This window comes from Coenobita brevimanus, chromosome 46, assembly GCF_032717465.1.
Source record: "Coenobita brevimanus isolate Jiangsu-jjx chromosome 46, ASM3271746v2, whole genome shotgun sequence".
NCBI lineage: Eukaryota > Metazoa > Arthropoda > Malacostraca > Decapoda > Coenobitidae > Coenobita > Coenobita brevimanus.
Window position 1 is genome coordinate 54,974,795 of NC_136999.1, and position 27,267 is coordinate 55,002,061.

Consider the following 27,267-nt stretch of genomic DNA (forward strand, 5'->3'; position numbering starts at 1 on the left):
AAAATGTATATTTCACTCATGTGTCTAATGGTTACTGCACTCAACTGCCAAAAAAAAAAAAAAAAAAAAAAAGGCTGGGCTTCCACTTACAGGTTATTGGTAGCCAGTCCATGATTGCCTGCAGTAGGTCCTGATGCACAAAATATGGCTGCAGCCAATCACCTGCAGTAAGCGTTTTGGGGTTAAACAGACTCCACATGACCTGTCGTTGTCATAAATACATCTTCACTAATACCAGTGCACCAGTCTTGAGTGAGACAGCCCTAGAATGTATTCAAAATGGATGTTGGATTTAGTGCCAAAGTGGTCTGGTGTGAAGATGTGTGCATATGGAACTGCTGGGCCATAGGAACAAGTTAAGCCTTATAGCCAGTCAGGTGTGTTAAAAAAATGTAAAGTGGCTGGATGTATTTAATATAGCATAGTAATGCAATAATGCCACCAAGGGAAGTAGACTGGTCATATAGCCTTATATGTACAGTAAACTCACAAGTATCTGGTGTAATTCACCCAACCCCCATGCCAGGTATTGCATAGTACCCCCTGTTTTCTCAACATTCAGCATTAAGCCGGATAATGTGTTACTGTCCGTCTCAACCCTTGTCCTAAAAACTTTCCCGTGAGTAAAAGATGAAAATTAAGCATAAAATACAATACAGTACTGATACAGAATAGTAATACAGTACATAGTGTACTGTGTACTCACCTAGTGTTGGCATTGATTGAGGGTAGAGTTGTACACCATGTAGTACAGTACAGGGCACTTAATCCTGTGTGGACTAGGCACCACATGTACAGCAATTTCAGATTCACATTAGGGCACTAGGACATGAAGCACTGAGAGGCCACAAGCTTTGCAACAACAACGAGTGAGGCATGGGAGGCCACAGAGTACGTCATATCACTATAGTCTGTCTATTTTATGAAGCTCGTTTAGGCGTTGTCCTTCTTGGGAATTTCCTCGGCCGCCTCTCTGCCAAACGTGTACACCTCTCTGTCTCATGTCAGCTATTTACTACTTCTAAATGAAGTTTATTTACAGTAAAGTGATGGTCTTTGAGAGAGGTGAAGTTAGTGAATGTACAGCGAGGTTGGATGGTGAGGAATTGGAAAATGTGAGTACGTTTAAGTATTTGGGTAGTGTGATGAGTAAGGATGGAGGTTTGGAGAGTGAAGTGCTTGAAAGGGTACAGCAGGGAAGAAAGGTTGCTGGTTCTTTGAAAGCAGTGATAAGAAACAGGGAAGTGAGCATGGAAGTGAAAAAGTTACTACATGACAGTATTGTGATACCAACTCTAACGTACGGAAGTGAAGCTTGGACATTGTTGGAAGGACACAAGTCAAGAGTGAGAGCAGTGGAAATGAGTTATTTGAGAGGAGCCTGTGGAGTCACGTGGAGAGACAGGCTGACGAATGAGGATATAAAGGAGCGTTGTGGTGTGGATGTGGATGTGATAGGAAGCGTTATGAGGAACACACTGAGGTGGTTTGGCCATGTGGAGAGGATGGAGGGTGAAAGACTGACGAAGAGAGTGTATGTGAATGAGGTGGAGAGGGGAAGAGGGAGGGGGAGGCCGAGGATGAGATGGAGGGATGGGGTGGAGAGGTATATGAGAGAGGGGGGGGTGAGTTGGGAGCAGGGCAGTGAAATGGCGGGGGACAGGGCGACTTGGAGGCGATTTGTTTGTGGCCACCCCAAACGGGATTGAGGCGTCTGGCAATAGATAGATATATATATATATATATATTTATATTTAATTCTCTAGTAAGGCTATATAATGTTATTAATGTCTCTCTTTTTATAATAATAATAATGACTCTTTATAAATACCACAACACTTGGCAATGGTGCCACGCTTGTAAGGGTAGAGTGACCGTGTTAATCCAGGTCATTTCCACACTGGCCGCCACCTTAGGTGGATGCTCTTACTCCTGCTACTCGCTCTCGTGTGCTCCACAGTAGAGAAAAAGAACCTATTTACAACGTAAATAAGTATTTTTTTTAGAAGAGAAGGTAAACAGAGGACCTATAATTGTTCCTTCAAAAGCTGTTCATTAGGCCTCCTGGGGGGGGGGGAACGCACCTTGACTTTTACCTCAAAAGGTGGTGTGGAAAAAAAATTGAAATTGTAAAGAACAAATAAAACATCATACTTTAAGGAAAGTATCACATTCATAAGAAAAACATAATGTTGACGGACAGACAGCAACAGAGAGAGGGAGAGAGGAGGTAAAAGGGAATGGAGGTAAGGTGGATAGGCAGACAGCGAGGGAGGGAGGTTGGAGAGGCCAGAGATAAGGGTGAAAAGGCAAGACGGAGGGAGGAAATGTGGTGGAAATTGAATAGGAGCACAACAAGACAGTCAGGAGGCTTTTCCTCAACTTCAGAAGTGGTGTGGAAAATAAATAGAAATTATAAACGACAAATAAAACATCATACTTTAAGGAGAGAATCACAGTCATAATAAAAAATAATGTTAGAGAGAGAGAGACAGTCAGTCAGGAGGCTTCTCCTCAAATTTTAATAATTCGTAAAACCGTATAGACTTTTTATAGAAAGAAATCTACAAAAAATGCAATTTCTATATGCAGAGAGAGAGAGAGAGAGAGAGAGTGGTGCGCTGGGAGGGAGTCGTCATTTGCGCCTTTTCTCTAATCCGATTAAGTTGCCCAGTGCAGAGTATGGCAACACTGTGGGACGAGGACTCCCCAAGAGGGACAACGCCCAAACGCTCTTCATAAAATAGATGGACCGTAGGTTTCTGCCACTATGTGGTCACAAGAGCAGAGTGCACAGATGTGTCTTCACAAAACGAGATTCACAGAAGACATTGGGGGAGCGATGGTAGGCTTGGCACGTATTTAAAGGGGGAGGGGGGCTTGCCCTCATTAGCACCATGCTTTACACTAAGGGAAGCATCCGGCATCCTTGCCAGACACGATTTCCAAGTCACAGGTTTCAGTACTTATCACATGTTGATATTACTGCACTGTTTGTTAAACACTTGCAGTGTTATTTGGCAGTAACAGCGGTGTTTCAATGGCCTTTCATCACACAGATGGAATGAAAAGGGGACAGTCACAGCAAATGTAAACATTGGGTGGCTATCTAGGCCCAGCAGGGCTCTTGTTTGGTGAGCCACAGCTCGCAAATACGAGTATTTTTTCCCTTCGGCAAACAAATTTTACATGCAAGTCGTCTTTTGGCAAGGAGAAAATACATCCACTTCAAAACCCAGTAAACTACAAAATAAGTAAATCTCACTTAAATGAACAAAAAAGCACGTAGTGATCGAGTATTAAGTCTTTCCAAAACCTCATTAATTGATTCTAATCATCACAATGTGTACTTAAATATATTTATTGCTCGTAAAATATTTCGCCTTGTAGTCAGTCTGGCTACTAAAAATTTATTTGGCTCATAAATCTGAAATCTTAGTAGCCAAATGGCGCTCAACCATCGTCAGTTAACGAGCCCTGCCCAATCAGCCGACTGGGAGGCACCCCGTATACAGGGAGACAATTTCCAAGTCACAAGTTTCAGTACACTTGACCCTCAATTTGCCAGACTAAAAGGGGGGTAGACCAGTCCGGGAATGGGAAAGGCCGGCCCCACATACCATTCCCCGGACTGTTGCCATACTTTGTCTGAATTCTCCAATATTGTCCGGCAATTCCGATAATCTAGGGCATTCTGGGATGTAGGCTACCTCTACCAACATAACTAACATACACAGTACAGGGTACATAAAATAATAACACTGATGCAATAACAATGATAATAACTGACACAATAGCTGTATTTTGCTAGCTACAACCCTAGGAATGGTTGTTTAGACAGTTGTTTACGAGAATGTGGAGGGTATGATAGAAGCAGATCAGAAAGCAGAGGAAAAAGAGCAAGGAATGGAGCACCACAAGGTCAGCCAACCACTAATCAGCTGACTGAGATACAAACACGCAATCTTGGACCAAATGGCAATTTTAATTGGAAAATACAGTACTGTATTTTAATCTTTATCACCATATAGGTTTGCACACCTAATTATTTGAAATTCAGTCAAAAATTTGTGCTTAATTTAATTGGTCATAGAAAATCAGGATTTAGAGTGAAAATTCTTAATGTTGGCTGAAGTGTTTTGCCTCTAGCCTAACAATTCGCCTTGACGGACTTTTGTTTTGGATAAATATCAATTTACAATGCTGATACATTTTTTTTTTACTCAAAATAAATATTTATGCAAAATAGATGTCTGTCAAGGTGTGCTGATGAACTGAAGGGGAAATATCTGCTAACATTGGCCAACCACTGATCAGCTGACCGAGATATAAACACCGACGATATGAAGGGGAAATATCTGCTAACATTCGTGCATTTTAGCTCTGAAACCTAATTTTTAAATTATGTTAAGTTAATTTTTTATAGTAGATTTCAGATAATTAGGTGTGTATGAGCCACTGTGGCAAAAAAAAATAATATATTTTCCAGTGAAATGTGCCGATTCAGTATTTAGTCACACCGAGTCGGATGAGTAAAGTGAGTAGGAATGGATGCCATTGACTTTGTCCATAAGATTTATTATTATTATTATTATTACCTGTGAATATTATTGTGTCCAAGCCTTCCTTAAGCTTTACTGTGTTATTCAATAAACTATTTATAGTGGCATTTGAGAAAGGTAAGAGGCAAATGGGATATTGCCATGAGTTAGGAGCTGGTGGCATGAAGCAGGTTGGTGGCCAGGATGCATTTCATATATGAAAATAGTTTTTTGTGTGTGTTACAAGTGGCCTTTATCAAGTCAAAACCTTGCAAAAATTATACTGTGTTGTGCAGCAGCCCACTTATAGTTTTATATGAGAGAATAATGGCCGGACTTTTGCTGAGAATCCTGGACTGGTAGGGGCATTTGTCTGGGATTTGATAATATTGTCTGGTCTCAGCCTGTGTTTGGGAAATTCAAAATCCGGGAAATAGGAGTCCACCAAATCGAGGATCAAGTGTATTTCACACAAAAAATCGTATCACTTAATATCGCACACTGCACTATTTGTTGTGCACTCGCACTGTTATTCAGCAATATCAGTGTTATTTCAGTGGTCATTCAAGCACAAAATGGAACTAAAGACAGATGATAGCAGCAAATGTAAATGCTGGGCAGCTAATGTAACCCAGACAGCTGACTGGGAGGCATCATTCTAGAGAACTCACGATCATTTTGCTGTAGTTTTTCTTAAAATGGGTCAAACTTTATGCGTCGTTATAGGGATTTATCACATAGCAAACTGACGTATAGCGAGACCTGACTACAGGTTATTTTCATCTAGCCAACAATGTATCTGGGCAGATAGGAATCATTTAATGGACACATATTGCTGTGAAGGCTGTTGACATGGTTCACTTCTTAGGGAGTAAGCAGTACATCAGAGCTGACCACCTTAATTGAAAATTGAGAGGAAATACTGTACAGTAGGCAAGGTCATTGGTTACTGAACAGAACTTATGAACGGCATTATAGCTTGAGCATGACAGTTACAGTAGTGCTTAGTTGGGCACAGGTACAAGCCATTGGTGACTAACAGACCTTTGGTGTTACTAATGACCAAACTCTTAAAAGGCAAGCAGTGATTGTCTGGAAACTTGGCAGATGATAGGTGGTTGGCTACCATAGCCTCTGGGGAGCGACACTATGGCTGAATTTTTGTTTCAGGCTTGGTACCTAGCCACACCATCATCACTCACAGGCAGGAAATTGAGTCACAAGTAGAATCAAGTACTGGGTGGAGATTCACACATTTTTACAAATCTTGTTTCACATCTTATATTTCTTTTTACCAGTGTTCAGATTTTTATACTTGATTTAGTTTCCAGTTATAAACATTTGCTGTACCATGGGCAACCTCAGTATGAGGATTAAAAATGAAGCTTGGTGTCAGTTGATTTGATGATATCTTATACTGATGAGGTGCAGTTTGGGTTTATGCCAGGCACAGGGACCATATTCATTGTTCAACAACTTCACGAAAAACACATAGGAAAGAATAGGGAACTGTTCTTTGTTTTTGTTTATTTTGGAGAAGGCCTTTGACAGTCCCTAGAGAGATGGTGGGCAATGAGAAAGCTTAGGCTCAAAGAGTGGCTGGTTAGGGTCGTTATGGCCATGTATGTGGGTGCTCGCACCCGGGTAAGGGTGAATGGAGAATTGAGTGATGAGTTTTCCTTGAATATTGGTGTGCAGCTGGGGTCAGTTTTGAACCCCTTGTTGTTTATCATGGTACTTGAAGCCCTCTCATGTGACTTCGGAAATGGACCCCCATGGGAAATGTTGTACAGTGGGGCACCAATTTTCGCGCCTAATTGGGTCCAAAAATAATGCGCGAAAGTGGAATTAGCGAAAGTTGGGGCATTGTCTTTATGGCAAAAAGGCTAATTGGTTCCCGGTTATCCTAAAGTAACATCAGATTTTCATTTTCACTAGCAATACAGTACATCAAATCACTCTTGTACATTGCATTGTGAGATGCAAACAATAAAAACTGTACAGTGCACATTATATGAGGAGAAACATACCACAGAGACCAGGTTGAGGTGTTTAATGGATGTTGGGGGTAAGTATCAGAGGCGCGTGGCGGGCTTATTTAGCCACGCCAGACGTATTGGCGCCACCTCTTGCTGCCTCGCTATCACCGTGCTGTTTCCTCATACTACGCACTGTCGATTCTGGGATGTTAAATATACGGCAGATTTCACTGTTTTTTGCGCCCTTGTCCATGTGCTCAACTATCTTCCTTTTCATTTCATTATTATACTGCCGTTTCTTCACTCCAACACGATACTCTCTTTTAGCCTTGGCCTGTCCTCCCGACTTTGAATGTCCCGGCCACTTTTTATCACCACCACTGCCTTCCGGCCCTCCCCCCACACCACCAGGCCCTTTCCCCACACTACTAGGTATAGTAGAGACCATTGAACCGTGAGAATCCAACACCATGGAGCTAGCACGCTCGTACACAATGGCGGGAATGGGTGGACAGAGTGTTGACATGACATCATTCAAGATGGCGGTGGGTTGCGGGTGGGCGGTGCAGGAAATTCAAAGTTCAAAATATTGTCCCAAACCCAAAATTTGTGCGCGAAAATCGATTTTTTTCAAGCGAAAGTGGAAGTTAGGGAATATTTGGTGCATGCCGCGAAAGTGGATTCCGCGAATCCTGCTGTAGCGAAAGTTGGTGCACTACTGTATGTTGTTGATTTGGTGTTGATTGCAGAGAATGAATGGGAGGCAGAGGAAAGATTTAGGAAGTGGAGAGATAGTATGGGACACAAGAGCTTAAGAGTAAATGCAGATAAAACAATAGCGATGGTATGTGTGGCTGGTGGTATTACTGTCAAATAAGGAGAGTGGCCATGTGCGATTTGCCACAAGGGCATGGGAAGTAATTCCATCTTGTGCAGTACAAGTGATAGGTGGATGCATAAGAGGTGTAGTGGTATTAGAGGTAGACTGCAAGATAATGCTGTTTTCACATGTGCAGTTTGACGGGTATAGCAGGTAGAGATTGTCAGGTGTGAAAGGATTGAACTTGCTGGTGAGTCTCTTGAGTGTGTGGAAGAGTTTTATTTGGGAGACGATTGCTGGAGGTGGGGCTGGAGCTAGCTTTGTGGCTAGAGTGAGGAGTGGTTGGAAGAAGTTTAGGGAGCTGTTTCCTCTCCTGACATTGAGAAGGCTCTCCCTCTGTGCTAAGGGATCTTTGTATGCAGCATGTGTTGGGAGTGTAACGCTGTATGGTAGTGGGTCCTGGGCAGTAAAGGAAGAGGATATTCACAGGCTCAAACGTACAGAAATGACATTGATTAGGTGGATGTGCAGTGAGTCCCTGAGAGCAAAGCCTGGGGGGGACTAAGTTTACAATGGAAGTGTTGAGAGGTAGGATTGGACTGGAGTGTATTGGTATTGTGATGAGGAGAGGTAGATTGAGATTTGTTGGGCATGTGAAGAGGATGGGATATGATAATTGGATGCAGAAAGTGAGAAGTGTTAATGTCAGGGGTAGGGTTGCAAGAGGAAGACCCAAAAAGATCCGAGGTCATTGAGTGTGACCTCAGAGAGGACTGAATAGGGAAGCTGGCAGAGACCAAGTGGCACAGAGAGCCGCTATTAGGTGGCCAAGGACGATGCATGCAAGCATGTTGGAGCCTTCAAAAACAAAATGAAATGATACACATTTTGGTCAGAAATAAACTACTGATGTATTTTTGGTCTTGCCACCACACCAGTGATTGTCAAACTGCATAAATTTCACACTGCCACTCACAAAAGTACTATTGCTGTTGTCATCAGCATCATGTTATGTCCCTTAACCCCTTCGGTACCATGACGTAAATACGTCATGATCCATCCAGTCGGCAGGGCCATGACGTTTCCTCGACGTCAAATTATTGTGATGAGTCTGGGAAGTACAGAGGAGGTGGCCCAGGCTTGAAGGCGTTGATACAGAATGCGGGACACACCTATTAGTCCGGTTTTAGCTCCTCCCGTTTTCGGTCTCATCCAATCACAGGGAACTCTTGGTTAGGGACTCTGTGACGTCTATGCTCTATCAGCAAGCCAGCTCAACCAATCATTTGCCTACTGTGGTCAGTCAGGGGGGTGTTGAGCTGGTTTTTTATTTTTTTATTTTTTTTTTTTATTTTTTTTTCCAACATGGCAGAGGAGCTCAGTGATAGTTCTGGTGAAGAATTTATACCAGATGATAGTGGATCTGAGAGTGATGACAACCTCTCAAGCAGTGAAATGAGTGACGAAACGAGTGATATTGAGGAATGTGTCGTGGATGGAGGCTGGTGCTTGGTGTCGGACATATTCAATAATAAGCGGCCGGAAGAAAAACCACGCTTCACTGCACAATTGTCAGGCATAAATCCTGCGCTAGGTCACTCACCCTTTACAATGCCTGGAGATGCTTTCAAATCCTTTTTTGACTGAGAGGTAATTTCCTCTCTCTCTGAGTTTGGTAATTTGTTCTTTTAGTATTGTAGATGATGATGATGATGATGATTATTATTGTTATTATTATTATTATTATTATTATAATTATTGATATATATAATTTACTCCATTCAGATCTACTACAAAGTGGTTTAGAATAGTTCCTTGTTACATAAGATACATGACACTTTTATTTGGTATAATATTGCACCAGTACACCATGGGAAAAAGCTGGGATACACTACGTCACGTTCAGTAGGAGGTCTGGTACCGAAGGGGTTAATTGGCTAAAGATCGGGACAGTAATTATATAAAAATTGCAATGTGGGAAAAGTGGAGGGGGGGGAGTTCAGAATGAGCCTGTGAAGCAGTGTTGCCAACCTCTAAAATTTCTTCGCCCCACACAGACACTGAAAACACCCTATATTTCCCTTCATCACCCTGTGGCTCAGGATGAAGTTATTACTCTACAAGTTGGTAGTTTATATATATATATATATATATATATATATATATATATATATATGTATGTGTATATTTATATTTATATATGTAATGGCATGTAGCTATTATGGTTTTTGTTTAGTACAGGACTAGACCTACACCTTATCTTTCTGTAAAAATAATTTTAATATGTAATGAGTGTGTGTGCTTTGTGTGAGCGCCTTGTCGTGGCTACTTCCATCTTGGGGAAGTCAGCCAGGTATATGTATATGTATGTAATCACCTGTAATATTCCTGTTCACTTTACAGCTAATGCACTGTCAGCTGCCAGGTTCACTCATTAGTTATCGTGTAACTAGTTTTTGTAGAGGGTAATTGAGAATATTTAAAACTGCTATCTTTTTTAACATATTTCCTTTCCGCTTATATAATTTATCTTTTGCTGCAGAGTAAATATAATTCAAACCAAAAATTCAAAATCGCCCTACGTTTTGCTCAGTTTCTGTAAAATCGCCCTACGGCCCTACAGTCTATTATATGATGCTTAATCGCCCTGTGGTTGGCAACAATGCTGTGAAGTCAGTAAATAGGATTAGTGTGATTTGTACATGAAGGATATGTAGATCAATGGTGCCTCCCTTTCACATTTTCTCCCGAAATACTCGGGCAGCTGGGAGCACCCATGAATTCACACTCCCCTGCAGTGCAGAACCTCTGCTTATTGAATTTCATTTATCCCCAGAACTACTACTACTCTGGAATTCACTTCCTGGGAGTTGTTTCCCACAAACATTTAATCCGCTTCAATTCAAATCCAGTTGTTATAAATATTTTATGAATGGAGGATGCCTTTAGGCACATGGACGTATTTTTTTTCCTCCTTTGTTTTTCCTTCCTCCATTCATTATCTATAAAAAAAAAATTACAGTGTGACAGGTAGTTTGTGAGAAGGACTGTAAGGTGTTTATGGCCTTTATGTTTCTGGAAAAAGCATACAGCAAAGCAGACAGAGAAGGATTATGGAAGGTTTTGCCTATGTGTGGTGTAGATGGTAAACTGATAGGTGCCGTTAAGAGTTTTTATGGTGGTAGTGAGGCATGCGTGAGGGTAAATGGGCATCTAAGTGAATAGTTCCCATTCATTGTGGGCATGTGACAGTAATCACTTGATGATGATGATGATGATGATGATCACTCAGTTGTCTGGACGTTAGGCCATGCTTCTATTATTTCGATATCCGGATTTCTTTGTCCGTATCCGAACATGATATTTCCAACATGGCCAGTTGGGCGGGCGGCCAGCCTCTCTGGCCACATGCAGGTAAAGAACTGCAACCCACAAGCTGAGCAAAAATGGCTGTCTGCCTCTTCATCGAATGGTCAAAGTCCCCCGGCTGCCTGGATTGCAGGGAATGTACCAGCTGGGAGCAAGTAATACATCCTTTAACCCACCAGCAGAACAAAATGCCTGCCTGCCTCCCCAATGAACAGTCAGCACTGCCAGGCATGTCTCCTTTCCCTACCCTTGCTTAGTGTGCTGCCTGCCTGGCCTCCCACCACTTACCTCCCTGCATCGCCATGAGCTCCCCCCCCCCCCCCCAGGTTTAACCCACCGGTGTCCCGTTTGATTTTTCACTATCCCCCCCCCCCCAATCCTGGCAGCTTTATATATATATAAAACTAAAACCTCTGTTTTTTATGAGAAACATTGCAAAATGCCCATAAAAGTGCTCAGCTGGGCTTATGATTGCATTATACAGGTGTCCCTGAGTACCTGGTACCGTCTTCTGTGGGCCATTCTCCAGAGAAAACGATTTCTACGGGAGGAGTAACTATTCCAAACTACTCGTAAAAGATTAGATATTTTTTTAATTGGTACTAATTTATATGTAGTCCATCCATCCATCCATCATCCAATCCTACATTGCCCCATGAGGAGCATAGGAGCCCGGGGCTAGGCAGTTGGTCCCGACATTTAAGGTGAGAGTGACCAGCCTCACTCATCCCTGAGTGGCATTACATGAGCAATAAACCCCAACCATCCCTTGGATATAAACCTTCACCGGCTCAATCCGATTGGAGCGCAATAATTATCCACTAGACCACCAGGTGCCAAAATTTGGTTATATGGTTACCACCCAGCATAGTAAATGGTTTCCTGGTGCACAGGAAACCATTTGCCTTGTCACTTAGTGTAGAGTCATCCACAGGCTGAAGGAAGTGGAAAGAATGAAGGAGATAAAGACAGAAGAGGGAGTGTAAAGTCACCCGTAGGCAGAAGGACAAGAAAAGAATGAAGAAAAGAAAGACAGAAGAGAATGGAAGGAAAGCAGGATGGAGAGGAAAGAGCACACACCCAAGAGCAGCACTACATCGAATGAGTGGATGGTGAGCGCCGCCACCTACAAGAGTATATTGGTTTTCAGACAATAATATAGGCGATATAAGCGTTGTTTCACACACCAAACACATCAGCATACCTCCCTTTTCTTTATGATGTTACCACCTCATCACTTCCTTCTTTCTTCCTTTGTCCTCCACCTCGGGAATAATTTTCGCCTTGAATTTCATCATTGGAGAGACTGTGGCGCGACATGTCTTTACTGGCCAGGTCACTGCTAACAGGTGAGTTGCCGAGAAAATGGAGTGTTGGGGGGAGGGGGGTTAGGCGGGGCTAGGCAGTATCCCTGCCTGACGAGGGGTAGAGGAAGGTCTCTCACATATGCCTGCCAAAAATCACCTGCGAAACTTGAAAAATGTGCTAATGATGGACCTTGCAATTGCAAAACATATGGATATGTCGTCGGGTGTCACTGTGACAAAACGTGGTATCCATACATCGTCGGGACGCCTTGGGTTAATCGAACACTACTGGCTGTATCATGAGGACGTCTGTGGACACCAGAATCGAAGAGAGTACTGAAATGGTGTGGTCATGTGGAGAGAATGGATGACAGTAGAGTGGTGGTGAAAAAGGTATGTCTGAGCAAATTTGATGAAGGAAGGAGGTGAGGTAGGCCAAGAAGAAGGTAGAGAGAGATGGTGGATGAGTGTGTGAGGAAGAGGTATGGAAGTTGGTGAGGTGAAGGGACTGATGAGATCAAGCTGGTTGGATGAATTTTGTGCAGAATACAATACCAGGGATTTGGCACCCCTTTTTAACAGGACAGCATTTGAATTGACTAACATATAGGCATATGTGACGCAGCAGTACGTGGTGAAACCTTTTTGTCTATCAGATGGAGCCAGGATTCCGTGGCCTTGAATGATGAGTGAATGGAACTGTGGCCCATTGGGCAAACTGACTGTATGGATGCTGCTGCTCCTCACTTTGTCCTGGGGTGGGAAAGGAGATCTGGATAATGATGATGATGATGATGATGTAAAATGAAGGCCCTAACAGCGTTACTGTACTATCTATCTATCTATTGCCAGACGCCATAATCCCATAAGGGGTGGCCACTTGACTTTGAGTCATTTGTTTTACGGGGAGGGGCACTAACCCTCCACCAACCCACTTGTTGACACGGAGGGAGCATGTATGGGTTGGTTATATGGTTACCACCCAGCGTTGTAAATGGTTTCCTGGCTCACAGGAAACACCGTGAATTATTTATATTTCACTTATTAAATATGTTTGTGTTTATATGTATGAATTATTATTATTATTATTTTTTATTTATTTATTTTTTTCCACAAAATATTTGTGCATGGTTAGGAGGGTTGCATCAGGTGCCATAGATTGTTAAACTTAACCACATCACACAGGTGATGTATTTTCAACCCCTAAAGTACTATGACTGACAGTCTTGAGTTTGCCACGTAGAGTCCTACAAGTGACGATCGTAGATGGTCTGTCAAAAACTGACGAGCACTAAGCCAGCCCCATTTATGACATAAATAGTTCCTATCAGAACTAGGGAATGAGGTGGTGGGAAGGAAGATCCTGCCTCCTCACCTGATCTCTCTCTCTCTCTCTCACTCTCTCTCTCTCTCTCTCCCCCCCCCCCCCCCCAGCCACTTCCCCACTTTCCTTTGCCTGATTGGATACAGCCAGTTGTCCCCTCCCACCCATACTACTTACCAGTACTACATGTACATCATATGGGAAGGTGTCCCATCCCCCTTCACCCCCACCAGAGACCTCCCACCCCTCCTCCACCTCCCTCCACATCCCCATTTATATCAAATGACTCAGCAGTTTCCTTGCTGCAATCTCTTTCTGTGTGTTTCCTCCCACCATAGTACCCCCCACACCACCTCCCCTGCACTGGGAAGGTGTCTTATCCCCGCCTCACCCCCACCAGGGACTCCCCACCCCACCTCTGCCTTCCTTCTTCCCAATCCTTTGTCCTGAATATGGTGCAGTATTTTCCCTGCAGTGATCAGTCTGTGTCTGTATTTCTCTCTCTCTCTCTTATATTTCTCTCTCTCTCTCTTTCTCTCCTTTTTTTTTTTTACACTTAGTTTCATCAGTGGAAACATATTTTTACATTGATTTCGTTGATTTTGGTAAGGATCTTTAGCGAAAATTAGTTTTTTTGCTTTTTTTTTTTACTCATTCACCAACTTTCATCAATAAAAACATATTTTACATTGATTTCATTGATCTTGGTAAGATTCTCAAGCAAAAATTAGGTTTCCATAGATGTTTTCCTGTTTTCTGAGCAGGGACTTTTATATAATCTTTAACAGGTAGTTTTGTGGTAACCATTAGGCCCAGGGGACTGAAATTGGCATTTTCAGGTGCATAAATTCAAGCTCTTCAAATGTGTAAGAAAAAAATTTATGTAAAAGTTGAAAAATCAACCCCTGAATTGCGGCGGGGTGAGACATTGCTTCAGAAAAATGTGGTCTTAAGGGGTTAAATTCATTCTTGCTGCCTTCAGACAAGTTTATATAAACTTTAGACGAACTGAAGGGGTTGTCATGGCCAAAGGCTCATCTAAGCATGAACCTGGTAGACTGCAGGCTGGAGTCGCGTGTCTGTAGACCGCCATTCTTCGTTTGGAGATACGGAGGGAGTTGAGGGACTTTTGTATAACCCATTTATATCAGTGTTACCACTCAGACATCTTTCTTCAGCACCAGCTGGAGAGTTTAGCTACATAGGCTGTCAATCCCTTCAGTAAAGGAGAATTTTCCTAGTTAGAGCTGTTTTCTGGAGATAGGAAAAACATGATACAGATTATATCCTCAGGTCGAAGGAGTTTTAATGTTTGTTTTCATCTGACAGTTATTCCCCAGTTTCAGTACTAAGTTATGACTATGCTAATCCATATTCTGGGGTGACAGGGGTTAGGAATCTTGTCTATCTATCTATCTATTGCCAGACACCTTAATCCCATACGGGGTGGCCACAAACAAATCGCCTCCATGTCACCCTGTACCCTGCCATTTCACTGCCTTGTTCCCAGCTCACACACCCCTCCCTCATATACTGTACCTCTCCTCTCCATCCCTCCATCTCATCCTTGGCCTCCCCTTACCTCTCTCCCCGTCCACCTCACTCGCATACACTTTCCTCGTTAGTATCTCGCTCTGTGTGGCCAAACAACCTCAGTGTGTTTCTCCTAATGCTTCCTGTCACATCCACATCCACACCACAACACTCTTTCACTTCCTCATTTGTCAGTCTGTCTTTCCATGTGACTCCACACGCTCCTCTCAAATAACTCATTTCCACTGCTCTCACTCATGACTTCTGTCCCTCCAATTAGGTCCAAGCTTCACTTCCATATGTTAGAGTTGGTATCACAATACTGTCATGTAACTTTTTTACTTCCATGCTCACTTCCCTGTTTCTTATCACTGCTTTCAAGGAACCAGCAACCTTTCATCCATGTTCTACCCTTTCAAGCATTTCACCCTCCAAACTTCCTTCCTTACTCATCACACTACCCAAGTATTTAAATGCACTCACATTTTCCATTTCCTCCTTATCCAGCCTCATTGTACATTCACTGACTTCACTTCTCACGAAGACCATAACTTTACTCTTCCCTGGACTCACCTTTAGATTCTGTTTCTTACACACTTCCAGACTCATCCCCCAAGCCTTGCAGCTCCCCTTCGTCTTCACTTAACAACACAGTATCATCTGCAAACAACAGTACAGGGAGTTTCCAAACACTGCCCTCTCTCATTAGGGCCACTCCAACATCCACTGCCCTACCTTGTATCTCTTTTATAGCCCCATCCATATACAGAATGAACAACCATGGAGACATGACACATCCCTGTTTCAACCCAACCTTCAAATAGAAAAGTACACTCAGTTCACTATCCACACGCACTGCAGCCTTAGCCCCCTCATACATACTCTTCACGTCATTCAACAACTTCCCATCTACTCCATATATTCTTAATACTTTCCACAATCCTTGTCTATCCACCCTGTCATATGCTTTCTCCAAATCCATGAAGGCAGCATACAACTTCTTTCCCTTCTCTAGAAACTTTTCCACTAAGGATCTAAGAATGAATATCTGATCTACACAACCTCTTCCCTTCCTTAAACCTCGCTGTTCTTCTCCGGCTGATTCCTCTGTTATTTCCCTTACTCGGTCAATAAGTATCCTACCATGTACTTTTCCTATTACACCAAGAAGTCAAATGCACCTATGATTACCACACACTTCTTTTTCCCCTTTTCCTTTGTACAAAGGAATAATTATACCTGACTTCCAATCCTCTGGGACTCTACCTTCCACCCAGGCCAGCCTGCACATTTTCCACATCCATTCTACTGTCTCTCCCCCATGTTTCAACATTTCACCACACCCTCCATCAATTCCTGGGGCTTTCCCGATTTTGACTTTCTTCATTGCTTCTACAACTTCCATTCTACTGATTTCCTCCTCTCTTCTCACATTCCTCTTCTCCCAGCCATTCTCCAGCCACTTATACTCGCATTACTTTCATTCTCTTTGATCAGCATTTCATTAAAGTGTTCTCTCTGTCTGCTCACTTTTTGTCCTGTCTCCACTAGTAATCTACTGTTTTTATCTTTCACTCCCTGACTACATTGCCACCCTGTCTAACTCTCTTTACATCTTTCCAGAACATTTTCTTACAGTCCTTCCACTTTACACTCATATTCCTTGCAAATTCCTCATCCACTCTCTTCTTACTCACTCATACTAATCTTTTTACCTCTTTCTTCCCCCTGCATATAACTCTCTCTTCCATCTCTCAACTTCTTCCACACCCTTATTTCTCATCCACTCACTATATGCTTTCTTCTGTGTCACAGCCTGTCTCACCGCTTCATTCCACCATGCTGTTCCTTGCACCTCCTTTCGTCTTCTCTTCACCCCACACACCACCTCACACACTGCACATATTTCTTTTGTAAATATCTTGCACACACCTTCGATGTCCTCCAGCTGCTCCAGTCTATATTTACCCAATCGCTCCTCCACTTCTCTCTTATATTCTGCCTTTTTCTCATCCTCTTGTAACCTCTCCACTCTCCCTGCAACAACTTCCTCCTGTCCTTCCCTTCTATTTCTCCATTTTACTTGGACCTTGATTCTGACCACAGCCAAGTGGTGGTCAGAAAGTCCACTCCCCCAACCTCTGTATGCTCTTGCATCCATCACACACCTTCTCATTCTTTCATCCACACACACATAATCAATCATTGCCTTCTTTCATTCAGTTCACCACCCACCCTTCTCTTCACACCCCATGTTTACCTGTGGTTAATTTTGTGCCTGAAGAGGATATTGGCTATCACCAACCCCCTCCCAGGACAAATGTCCACTAACGCGCTGCCATTCTTATCTGTCTCAGCAGGCACACCGCACTCACCAACTACTCCATCCAGCTTCACATTCCCAACTTTACCATTCATATCACCAATCAAAAACACTCTCTCATTCCTTTCAAACTTTTCCATGCACACTTCCACATTTGTCCAGAACTCTTCTCTCTCTCTGCTTCCACTATCTTGTGTTTGTGTGTACACTCAAACAATTGCCCACATTTGTAGTCCAGCTTTCAATCTTGCCCACACAATCCTTGAGCCAACTGACCCATACCCTCTTATATTCTCCTTCCATCTTTTACTCACAACAATACACACTCCTTCTTTTGCCCTCTCATTCTCACCTACTCCTGCATATGTACCCCATCCATACTCCCATTCTCTCACACTCTCACCTCTCCATTTAGTTTCAGTTAATCCATATACATCCTCTTTTGCACCCTCAAGCACCTGGACAATCTCTCTTACACCTCATCATTTGCACCCCTTACATTCCACGTTGCTATCCGTATCATGTCATTTGTTTGATCCTTAGTCATCATCTTTTGGTTGGTGAGGTTAGAATAAAGCTGTACCATGAGCCCAGCAGCTGATTTTTATTAACAGTGAAATGTGTGTTACAGATGGTGGAAGCCCTGAAGCTGGCTGGTGAGGGAGGTGTGGCATCACCCCGGGACACACCCATCAATGGTGCCTCCAATGGAGATACCAACATGTCTGATTTGGATGATCCTTCTGATTCTGAAGAGTGGCAGGTGGGTACACATACACACACACACACACACACACACACCTTGGATGCAAGATTTTCTCGAGATATGAGAACAGTACTAAGGGCAAACTACTCATCATGGAAAGAAGTGACTAGTGGGGTACCACAGGGTTCAGTGCTGGCACCAGTCATGTTTTTAGTGTATATAAATGATATAAACAGCAACATTGGAAATGAAAGCTATCTAAATATCTTTGCAGATGATGCAAAAATACAAAGGAGAATTACTAACACAGACTTTTGTAAAGAGCTACAAGAAGAATTAAATAAACTTCATGAATGGAGTAATGTATGAGGCGTCTCGTGGACATGGGGCGAATGCGCCACCCCCATCAAAAATGAGTTATGCATGTTTTCTGCTAGGTGGAAGTACTGAAAATCTCGTGGTGAAGAGCGTTTTCCGATTCCGACCCATGCGGGTTCAGAATTCTAGGTTCAATCTCCCTTGTTTTGCACACGTGGAGGGAAGGAGGAGGGCGGGGAGGATCTGGGATTTCAGAGCATTAGGGTGAATGTCGGCACACGGCCCAGCCAATGGGCGAGCGGCTACCTCTGTCAGAGTTAAGGGCTGCCTCTCAGCCAATTAGACACGCGCTATGGTCAGACTCAAATATGAAGTCCGTTTGGGTGGGGCCCGAGAGGGGATTTCCCTCTCTACAGCTCTGCCGCATTAACCCCAGTATCTATCTCTCTCTGTCATATGTCAGCTATTTACCAATTGAAATTGTATATTAAATATTCTGTACTTATTAAATATGTTATATAAGGCTATATAGTGCTATGAATGTGTAGCTTTTTAGGATAATAGCAATGATTTGTATAAATTCCACACCATGTGACAACGTCGCTTTCCGACGTTGCCAGAGGTCAAGGACACCCACCTCAGACAACAGGTGACCGGTCACTTCCTCCCTAATCCCCACCCACGATGGCAGCTACTCCGACTCGCTCTCGTGTGCTCCACAGTCGGGAGAAAGAACTTATTTACAATGTGAACAAGTATTTTCTAGAAGAAAGATCAGAGAGAGGACTTATGCCTACTGGGGAAACCTCTATAAAAAAAAAAAAAAACGCGCCAAGACTTTTACCTCAGTGGTGGTGTGGAAAAAAGGTCGAAACAATATAGAAGAAAACAAAACTTATAAATATATTAACACTTTCTCAATCAACTGATAGAGAGAGAGAGAGAGAGAGGAGGTTTGGCAGGGCTGTAGAGAGGGAAATCCCCGCGCGGGCCCCACCCAAACGGACTTCATATTTGAGTCTGACCATAGCACCCCCACTAGTCATACCGCCAAGCATGTGAGTGAAGCCTGGCTTTGTTTACACTCCGATGACATCTTCAACAACTAACCATCATGCCCCCCCCCCCCCCCCCTCTTCATCTTGGTGTGCGGTTGGAGTTGTAAATAGTTGGTGAGTATTATAACTTCATTGTGTCAGTCATTAACAATATAATGGTTATCATACACACAATAAAACAACCTGTTGCCGATAAGATGAAAATTTTTAATTAATAATTATAGGAAAAATATTAATTATAGGAATTTTTGGCTGAAATTTTCACAGTATCTTAGTTTCTTTTACATCTAATACAGGAATGAATTTCTAGTTGATTGAACAATAATTACTATATGCTGGAAAAAACACCATCGCATTTTTTTTTTTTTTTTTCCCCCAGTATAAATTTGCCTCTTCCAGAGGATTCTAATGATATATAATAACATGCTATTCTATAATATTCTGTGTCTGCCACCTATACCTGAACTTTAAACACTCATAACTCAAAAGTCAGAAAATGGCGCATTCGCCCCTTGTCCACGAGACGCCTCATATGGCAAATGGAATTCAATGTGGACAAGTGTCATGTAATCAAGTTTGGTAAAAGTGGAAAAAGACCTGATTGGGATTATACGTTAGGAAATAAAACCCTACACACATCAGAAAGAGAGAAGGACCTAGGTGTGATTATCAATAACAGACTATCTCTGGCTGACCACATCAGTGAGAAGGTACAGAACATGTATACACTGCTTGCAAATATGAGAATAACATTTACATACATAAATGAAGACATGCTAAGAAGGATGATAACATCATTCATCAGGCCAACCCTGGAGTATGCATCAATAGTCTGGAGTCCTCGTCTCAAGAAACACATAGACAAGATTGAAAAAGTTCAAAGGGCCACTACAAGACGGATACCAAGCTTAAGGGATCTAAGCTACGAAGAAAGACTAAATAAACTGAATCTACCAACACTACAGGAGAGAAGGAAAAGAGGTGACATGATAATGCTATATAAATGCATATCAGGGAAGGAGAAAATAGACATAAATGATTACTTAACATATGGGGAAGCATCAGCAAGAGGACACTGCAAAAAACTGCATAAGAAGAGAGGTGATAAAGATGTAAGGAAATTCAGTTTCCCAAACAGAGCAATTGATCAATGGAATGCACTACCGAATGAAATAGTGTGTGCCAAAACAATTCACAAATTTAAGGATATGTACGATAAATATGGTTTAAGACACGGGATAGTACGAGCTTGACTCATTCCTGTAAAGATACAATTAGGTAAGGTAAGAACACACACACACAATTTATATTTATATTACAGTGCAATGCTGGTCATAAAAATCGATCATCTTCCTTGTGCCAGGATTTGAAACCTGTTGTGGAGAGGTAACACCACTCAAGTTGTGTGTGTGTGAGGTAAATGAATACCAAAAGGAACATCTGGGGAAGGTAATTAACCTGGGTGATGCAGTGGCCATATATCACAGGATAGTGAGTGAATAACACCTACCACTAAGTTGTAATAACAAACTTTAGTAAAACTGTACTGGTCATGAAGTGCTATGACAAGGATGTGGAATAAGGTGCAAAAGAGCAAAATTATGGGTCAGGTTATTGTAAAATTAGTATAGTTTCCATTTTTAGGACTAGTATATGCTGTTATTTATATTCAAACCTGCCTGAAGCTCCACCTCAGGGGGGGAGGGGGGGGACCTTCAGATATAACAGACTGTCGGCTTTAACAGGTCTGGCTTTCCTCAATTAATCCATTATTGTGGGGTCTCCTTTATGTGTTTGGTAGTTCACCCTTTTTCATACATTGTCTCTTGTTTTCTGATTGTACCTTATCTCATCTGTAGGTGAGAAAAAAGGATCAGGATGATGATAATGGTATTAAATTTGGTATTACAGGTGATGGGTCCAAGGAAGCGTTGCTGTGTGACCCGAACTGCATCATTCACCCCATCCCCCATTAGTGCCATCTTCTGGGGTCAGCTGCGCTCCGTCCTGCACCAGGCCGGTCTCACCACTGCCAACCTACAGCCATTCACAACTCTGCCTCTTGACATTCAGGTAAACCATTCCCCACCTTCCACTTACTTTATATAGCACTGCCTTCAGGTGACTGCACTGAATGACAAACTGTAGGATTACCTATAACCAGTTTGTTGAGCGGTGCCTCTGGAACCAAAATGAATTCCTTATGGGTTAAGGAGCTCCAGTTGAAGGGTGGTTGGGGTTTGTTGTTCACATTCTGTCACTTTGGGGAAAGTGACTGGCCATTCACCTTAAATATCTGAACTAAGCAGCCAAGTCTCAAGCCCTGATGTTCCTTGAAGGAGGAATAAAAGCATCAAATATAAGTGATAGATTCTCCTTAAGTCTCATCGGATGAGTACTTCACTGTTTTCCATTATTTATGCTTTGGTTAGAACCAGATGCCTACGTCTTTTAACAATATCATGATTCATTCTGTGATTAAGTCCTTGTTTTAGCTGTAAGGAACAAAACTCAGATAATGAACAAATGTACTAATGTGAAAAGGCTCCATACTTTTAGCATATTCTTTCATTAGACTACAGTAGACTCTCAGTGTAACGGATTTGGTATGTAATGAATGCCTTGGAGCCCACCAAACTTTCATGGGCACTGCCAATTAATGGTCATTAAATGGGGTGCTTCACCCAGCCCTTGCAAATGCCTGAGAGCCGCCTTGGGCAGCGGCCAATAAGCAACCCGATGTGAAGGGCTGTCATTTTGAATGAATCATGGCCAATGAGTGACTTTCATACAGTTTCCTTTGTTTTAGGCCAGTCCTTTCATACCTAATTTGCCTAAATAGGAAAGGGAGGCCCTTCATATGAATTTGGATTTAGTTTAGCTATGGTGACTGTCCAGTGCAGATGTCTGAGTTGTGACTGTGGGTTTTACGAATTCATTGTATATTAAAGCTATTTCAGTTAATACGGCATGACCTTATACAAGATTAGGTTTGATTGGTTAGGTTAGGTTAGATTAATGAAAAAAAAAAAAGTGGTGGCGACCATCATCCACTCACTTGATGTAGTGCTGCTACTTCTTCCTTTGCCTTTATCATTCTTTTTCTGTACCTGCCCTCCTTTCTTCCTATTTCTCCCATCTTTCCTGTCACTTCTTATTGCTTTTCTTTCCTTTACATTGAGTGACAAGCCAGATGGTTTTGTGTAAGCCAAGAAACCATTTACAGCGCTGGGTGGTAACCATATAACCAAACCATACGTGCTTCCTACGTGTCAACAAGTGGGTTGGTGGAGGGTTAGTGCCCCTCCCCGTAAAACAAATAACTCAAAGTCAAATGGCCACCCCTTATGGGATTATGGCATCTGGCAATAGATAGATAGATCATCTAATCCAGAATTGCCCCACGAGGAGTGTAGGAGCCTTAGACTAGGCAAGATGGTCCTGACATTTAAGATGAGAGTGACCAGCGTCACTCATCCCTGAGTGGCATTTCGTGAGCAGCAAACCCCGACCACCCCATGGTTATAAACCTGCACCGGCTCAATCTGATTGGAGCTCCTTAATTACCCACTAAACCACCGGGTGCCATAGTTTGGTTATATGGTTACTACCCAGTGTAGTTAATGATTTCCTGGTGTACAGGAAACCATTTGGCATGTCACTAAGTGTAAGAGTCACCCATAGACAGAAGGAAAAGTAAAGAAAGACGGAAGAGGAAGGAAGGAAGGGAGGAAAGGATAGACACCCGAGAGCAGCACTGCATTGATTGAGTGGATGGTGAACGCCCCCACCTACCACTTATATATGTATCATCATCATCATCTGGACCTCCCTTCCCACCCAAGGGCAGGGTGAGGAGTAGCAATTTCCAGACAGCCCAAAATTGCCCAATCCAATGGGCCATGCTTCCATTCACTCATCATTCAAGCCCCCGGAATCCTGGCTCTATCGGATATTCCAAAAACATTCACCACGTTCTGTAGCTTCACGTAATCGTATCCGACAGAGTCAATCCAGACGCTGCCACGTTAAAAAGGGGTGCCAAAAATCCTTGATCATGCACTTCTCCTCACAAAATTCATCCAGCCAGCTCGATAGCCTGTCAGTTCCCTAGCCTAACTGGCTTCCAAACTTCTCTTACTCACACATTCATCCAGCATATCTCTCCACCTTCTCCTTGGCCTACTTCGCCTCCTCCCTCCTTTGAATTCACTCAGATATACCTTCTTCACCACTCTATTGTTATCCATTCTCTCCACATGACCATACCATCTCAGTACACTCTCTTCAATTCTTGTGTCCACCGACTTCCTCACTCCGCATCTTTCATGAATCACATTATTTCGTATCCTATCCAGCCTCTGTACTCCACATACATTCCTCAGCAGTCCCATCTCCATTGCTGTTACTCTTGACTTTTCATTTTCATGCCACACCGTAGTCTCACATCCATATGTTAAAGTTGGCACTAACACTCCTTCATGTAAGCCTCATGCAGCTGCAACACTCAAGCCTCTGTTTCTTATCAAGGCCTTCATTGCACCAGCTACTTTTCTTCCTTGTGTCACTCTACTTTCAACTTCTTTTGCACATTTTCCTCACATCTATCACTGTACCCAGGTATTTGAACTCATTCACCAATTCCAGTCTCTCTCCATTCACTGTTACATTGCACTGGGAGTTACCTTCTCTCAATAACCATCACTTTACTCTTTTCTACATTTACTTTCAAGGAATGACGCTTACAGAGATCAGCAAAACTCTGCACTAGCCTACCAAGTTCTTGTCTGGTATTGCATGCAGTACTGCATCATCAGCATACAACAAATTTTAGATATTCCATCCATCACCATTCATTACCAATGCCATCCCTCTCTCCATTACTCGTGTTTTCACTTCTCTCATCACCCCATCCATATATACGTTGAACAACCATGGGGACATCACACAACCTTGTCGCATGCCCACACTGATCTTGAACCATTCACTTAGATGCCCATTAACCCTGACACATGCTTCGCTACCATCATAAAAACTCTTGACGGCACCTAGCAGCTTACCCTCTACACCGTACATGCACAAAACTTTCCACAATCCTTCTCTGTCCACTTTGTCATGTGCTTTTTCCAGATCCATGAATGCCATAAACACCTTATGGTCCTTCTCACAAGCCTTCTCTGCTATCTGTCTCACTGCAAATATTTGGTCCACACATCCTCTGCCACTCCTAAAGCCACCCTGTTCATCACTCACTAGGACTTCTGATATCTCTCTTACTTTCTCTATAATAATTCTTCCATATACGTTCCCTACCACATACAGTAACCTTATGCCACGATAATTCTTGCACTCACTTCATTCACCTTTATTTTTGTACAGGGGTACAATCACAGCCTTTCTCCACTCTGCAGGCACAGTTTCACTCATCCATGCCTTCTTACATATCTCCAACAAGCACTTCATTCCATTCTCTCCACTACATTCAAGCAGCTCTGCATTCACCTCATCAACCCCAGCTGCTTTCCCATTTTTCAGCCGCTTCACAGCACTCTTCACCTGTGCGAGTGTCACGTCTCCTGGCACTGCATTCCTTCTCTGCACCCCCCCAAAACCAATCATGTTTACAGCTGCTCTGTTCTCTCTATCCCCATTCATCATATATATCTATCTATCAATCTATCTATCTATCTTTCCTTGTCCTTCTGCCTATGGGTGATTTTCCACTCCCTCTTCTGTCTTTCTTTCCTTCATTCTTTCCACTTCCTTCAGCCTGTGGGTGACTACACTGAGTGACAAGCCAAATGGTTTCCTGTGCACCAGGAAACCATTTACTATGCTGGGTGGTAACCATATAACCAAATTTTGGCGCCTGGTGGTTTAGTGGGTAATTATTGTGCTTCAGTCGGATTGAGCGGGTGAAGGTGTATATCCAAGGGGTGGTTGGGGTTTATTGCTCATGTAATGCCACTCAGGGATGAGTGAGGCTGGTCACTCTCATCTTAAATGTCGGGACCAACTGCCTAGCCCCGGGCTCCAACGCTCCTCATGGGGCAGTGTAGGATTGAATGCTGATGATATATATATATATATAATATATGGAGCCTCTGTGGTACAGTGGTAGAGTGTGTGTTTCATACATGGCTGAGCCAGGGTTTGCACCCCGCCAGGGTAATAAACTTTGGGAGTGTTCACCCGGCCACGTACTGCATTGGCGGACACCAGAGGTGCTGTGGTTGAACCAGTGTCGCTTACTATAAAGTATGCTTGCACCCAGTTGGCTTGCGTGGGTCGATTACACTTGGTTCACAGACTACACACACATCCAAAGCCACTCCAACACTACAATTACACTAACAGGCACTTCTCACCCTACATACAATCTCTACTAGGCAGCCTAAGCCTCTTGGTAGAGATACATTGGCTGTATCGTCCCGACTTCGGTCGGGATAGGCCGGTCCTGCAGTGGATACTCAAATGGCTGATGATGATGATGATGATATAATATATATATATGGATGTATGTATATAAATCCCAAATGGAATTGAGGTGTCTGGCAATAGATAGATAGATAGATCATCATCAATCTCTTCTGGACTTCCTTTCCCACCCTAGGGCAGTGTGAAGAGTAGCAGTGTCCAGACAGCCCAAGTTTGCCCTATCCAATGGGTCACTCTTCCATTCACGCCCCCGGAATCCTGGCTTTATCTGATACACCATAAACTTTCACCACACTCTGTAGCTTCACATAAACCTATCTGATAGAGTCAGTCTAAACGCTGTCATATTAAGAAGGGGTGCCAAATCCCTGATCGTGCACGTCTCACAAAATTCATCTAGCCAGCTCGATCTCTTGTCAGTCCCCTAGCCTCACTGACTTCCATACCTCTCTTCCTCACACACATCCACTATATCCCTCCACCTTCTTGGCCTACCTCGCCTCCTCCATCCTGCAGATTTGCACAGACGTACCTTTTGCACTACACTGTTGTTATCCTTTCTCTCCACATGACCATACCATCTCAGTACATTCTCTTTGATTCTGGTGTACACAGACATCCTCACCCAGCATCTTTAACAAATCACAATATTTTGAATCCTACCCACCCTCTGTACTCCACACACATTCCTTGGCAGTCCCATCTCCACTGCTCTTACTCTTGACTTTTCATTTCATGCCACACCATAGTCTCAACATCCATATGTTAAAGTTGGCACTAACATTCCATCATATAAGCCACTATTTCTTATCAAGGACTTCATAGCACCAGCTACTTTCCTTCTGTGTGTCACTACTTACCACTTCTTTTGCACACAAATATGTATTTATAATAATGATGGTCATTAAATGGGGCACATTACACAACCCTTCTGAACCAAAATTGCCCCCTCCCCATCGTGATTGCTGAGTTGTAATGACCGACTATAATAATACTGTACTAGTCATGAAGCACTATGACAAGGATGTGAAATAAGCTGCAATAGGGCAATATTTTGGGCCTAGTCAGTGTAAGATGGGTATATTTTCATTTTTAGTACTAGCATATGATTATTGTACTCACTTACCGTCAAACAGGTACTTGAATTCCGACCTGAGGTGGAGACCCACGAATTTAATAGACTTTTGACCATTGAACCTTGTTTCACCCTAGTTAAACCATTACTGTGAGAGTCGTTTTGTATTTAAGAAATCAGATTAAGCACTAAAGAATGTTTCCAGCAATTAATTAAAGTTTACAGCATGTTATATTATCCCACAGTAAGTTGTGAAGATAAGCTGTTTAAAACAACTGCACTAAGTGTGAGTGTCTAGCATACAGTAAGTCACCACCTAGCACTGTACTTCACAAGCATATACACAAAAGCATGGTCACATGAGCCATCCAAAATCTCCATCCAGACAGCATCCTTCAAAAATCCCCACCAGACGTTCGCCCCACAGAAACTACCCTTCCTAGAAAGATACTGTAGTTGATTGGTAAATTGACTTT

General features: G+C 42.8%; 1 protein-coding gene across 1 annotated transcript in view; it reads left to right on the top strand.

The window, feature by feature from the left end:
* The window catches only part of Usp10 (ubiquitin specific protease 10), a 69,683-nt gene that overhangs the window by 30,407 nt on the left and 12,009 nt on the right, over positions 1-27,267 (top strand). Inside the window, exons 6-7 of the mRNA XM_080271571.1 lie at positions 17,828-17,959; positions 21,190-21,351. Of these exons, the coding sequence (XP_080127697.1) occupies positions 17,828-17,959; positions 21,190-21,351 (294 nt within the window). The remainder of the gene's footprint in view (positions 1-17,827; positions 17,960-21,189; positions 21,352-27,267) is intronic.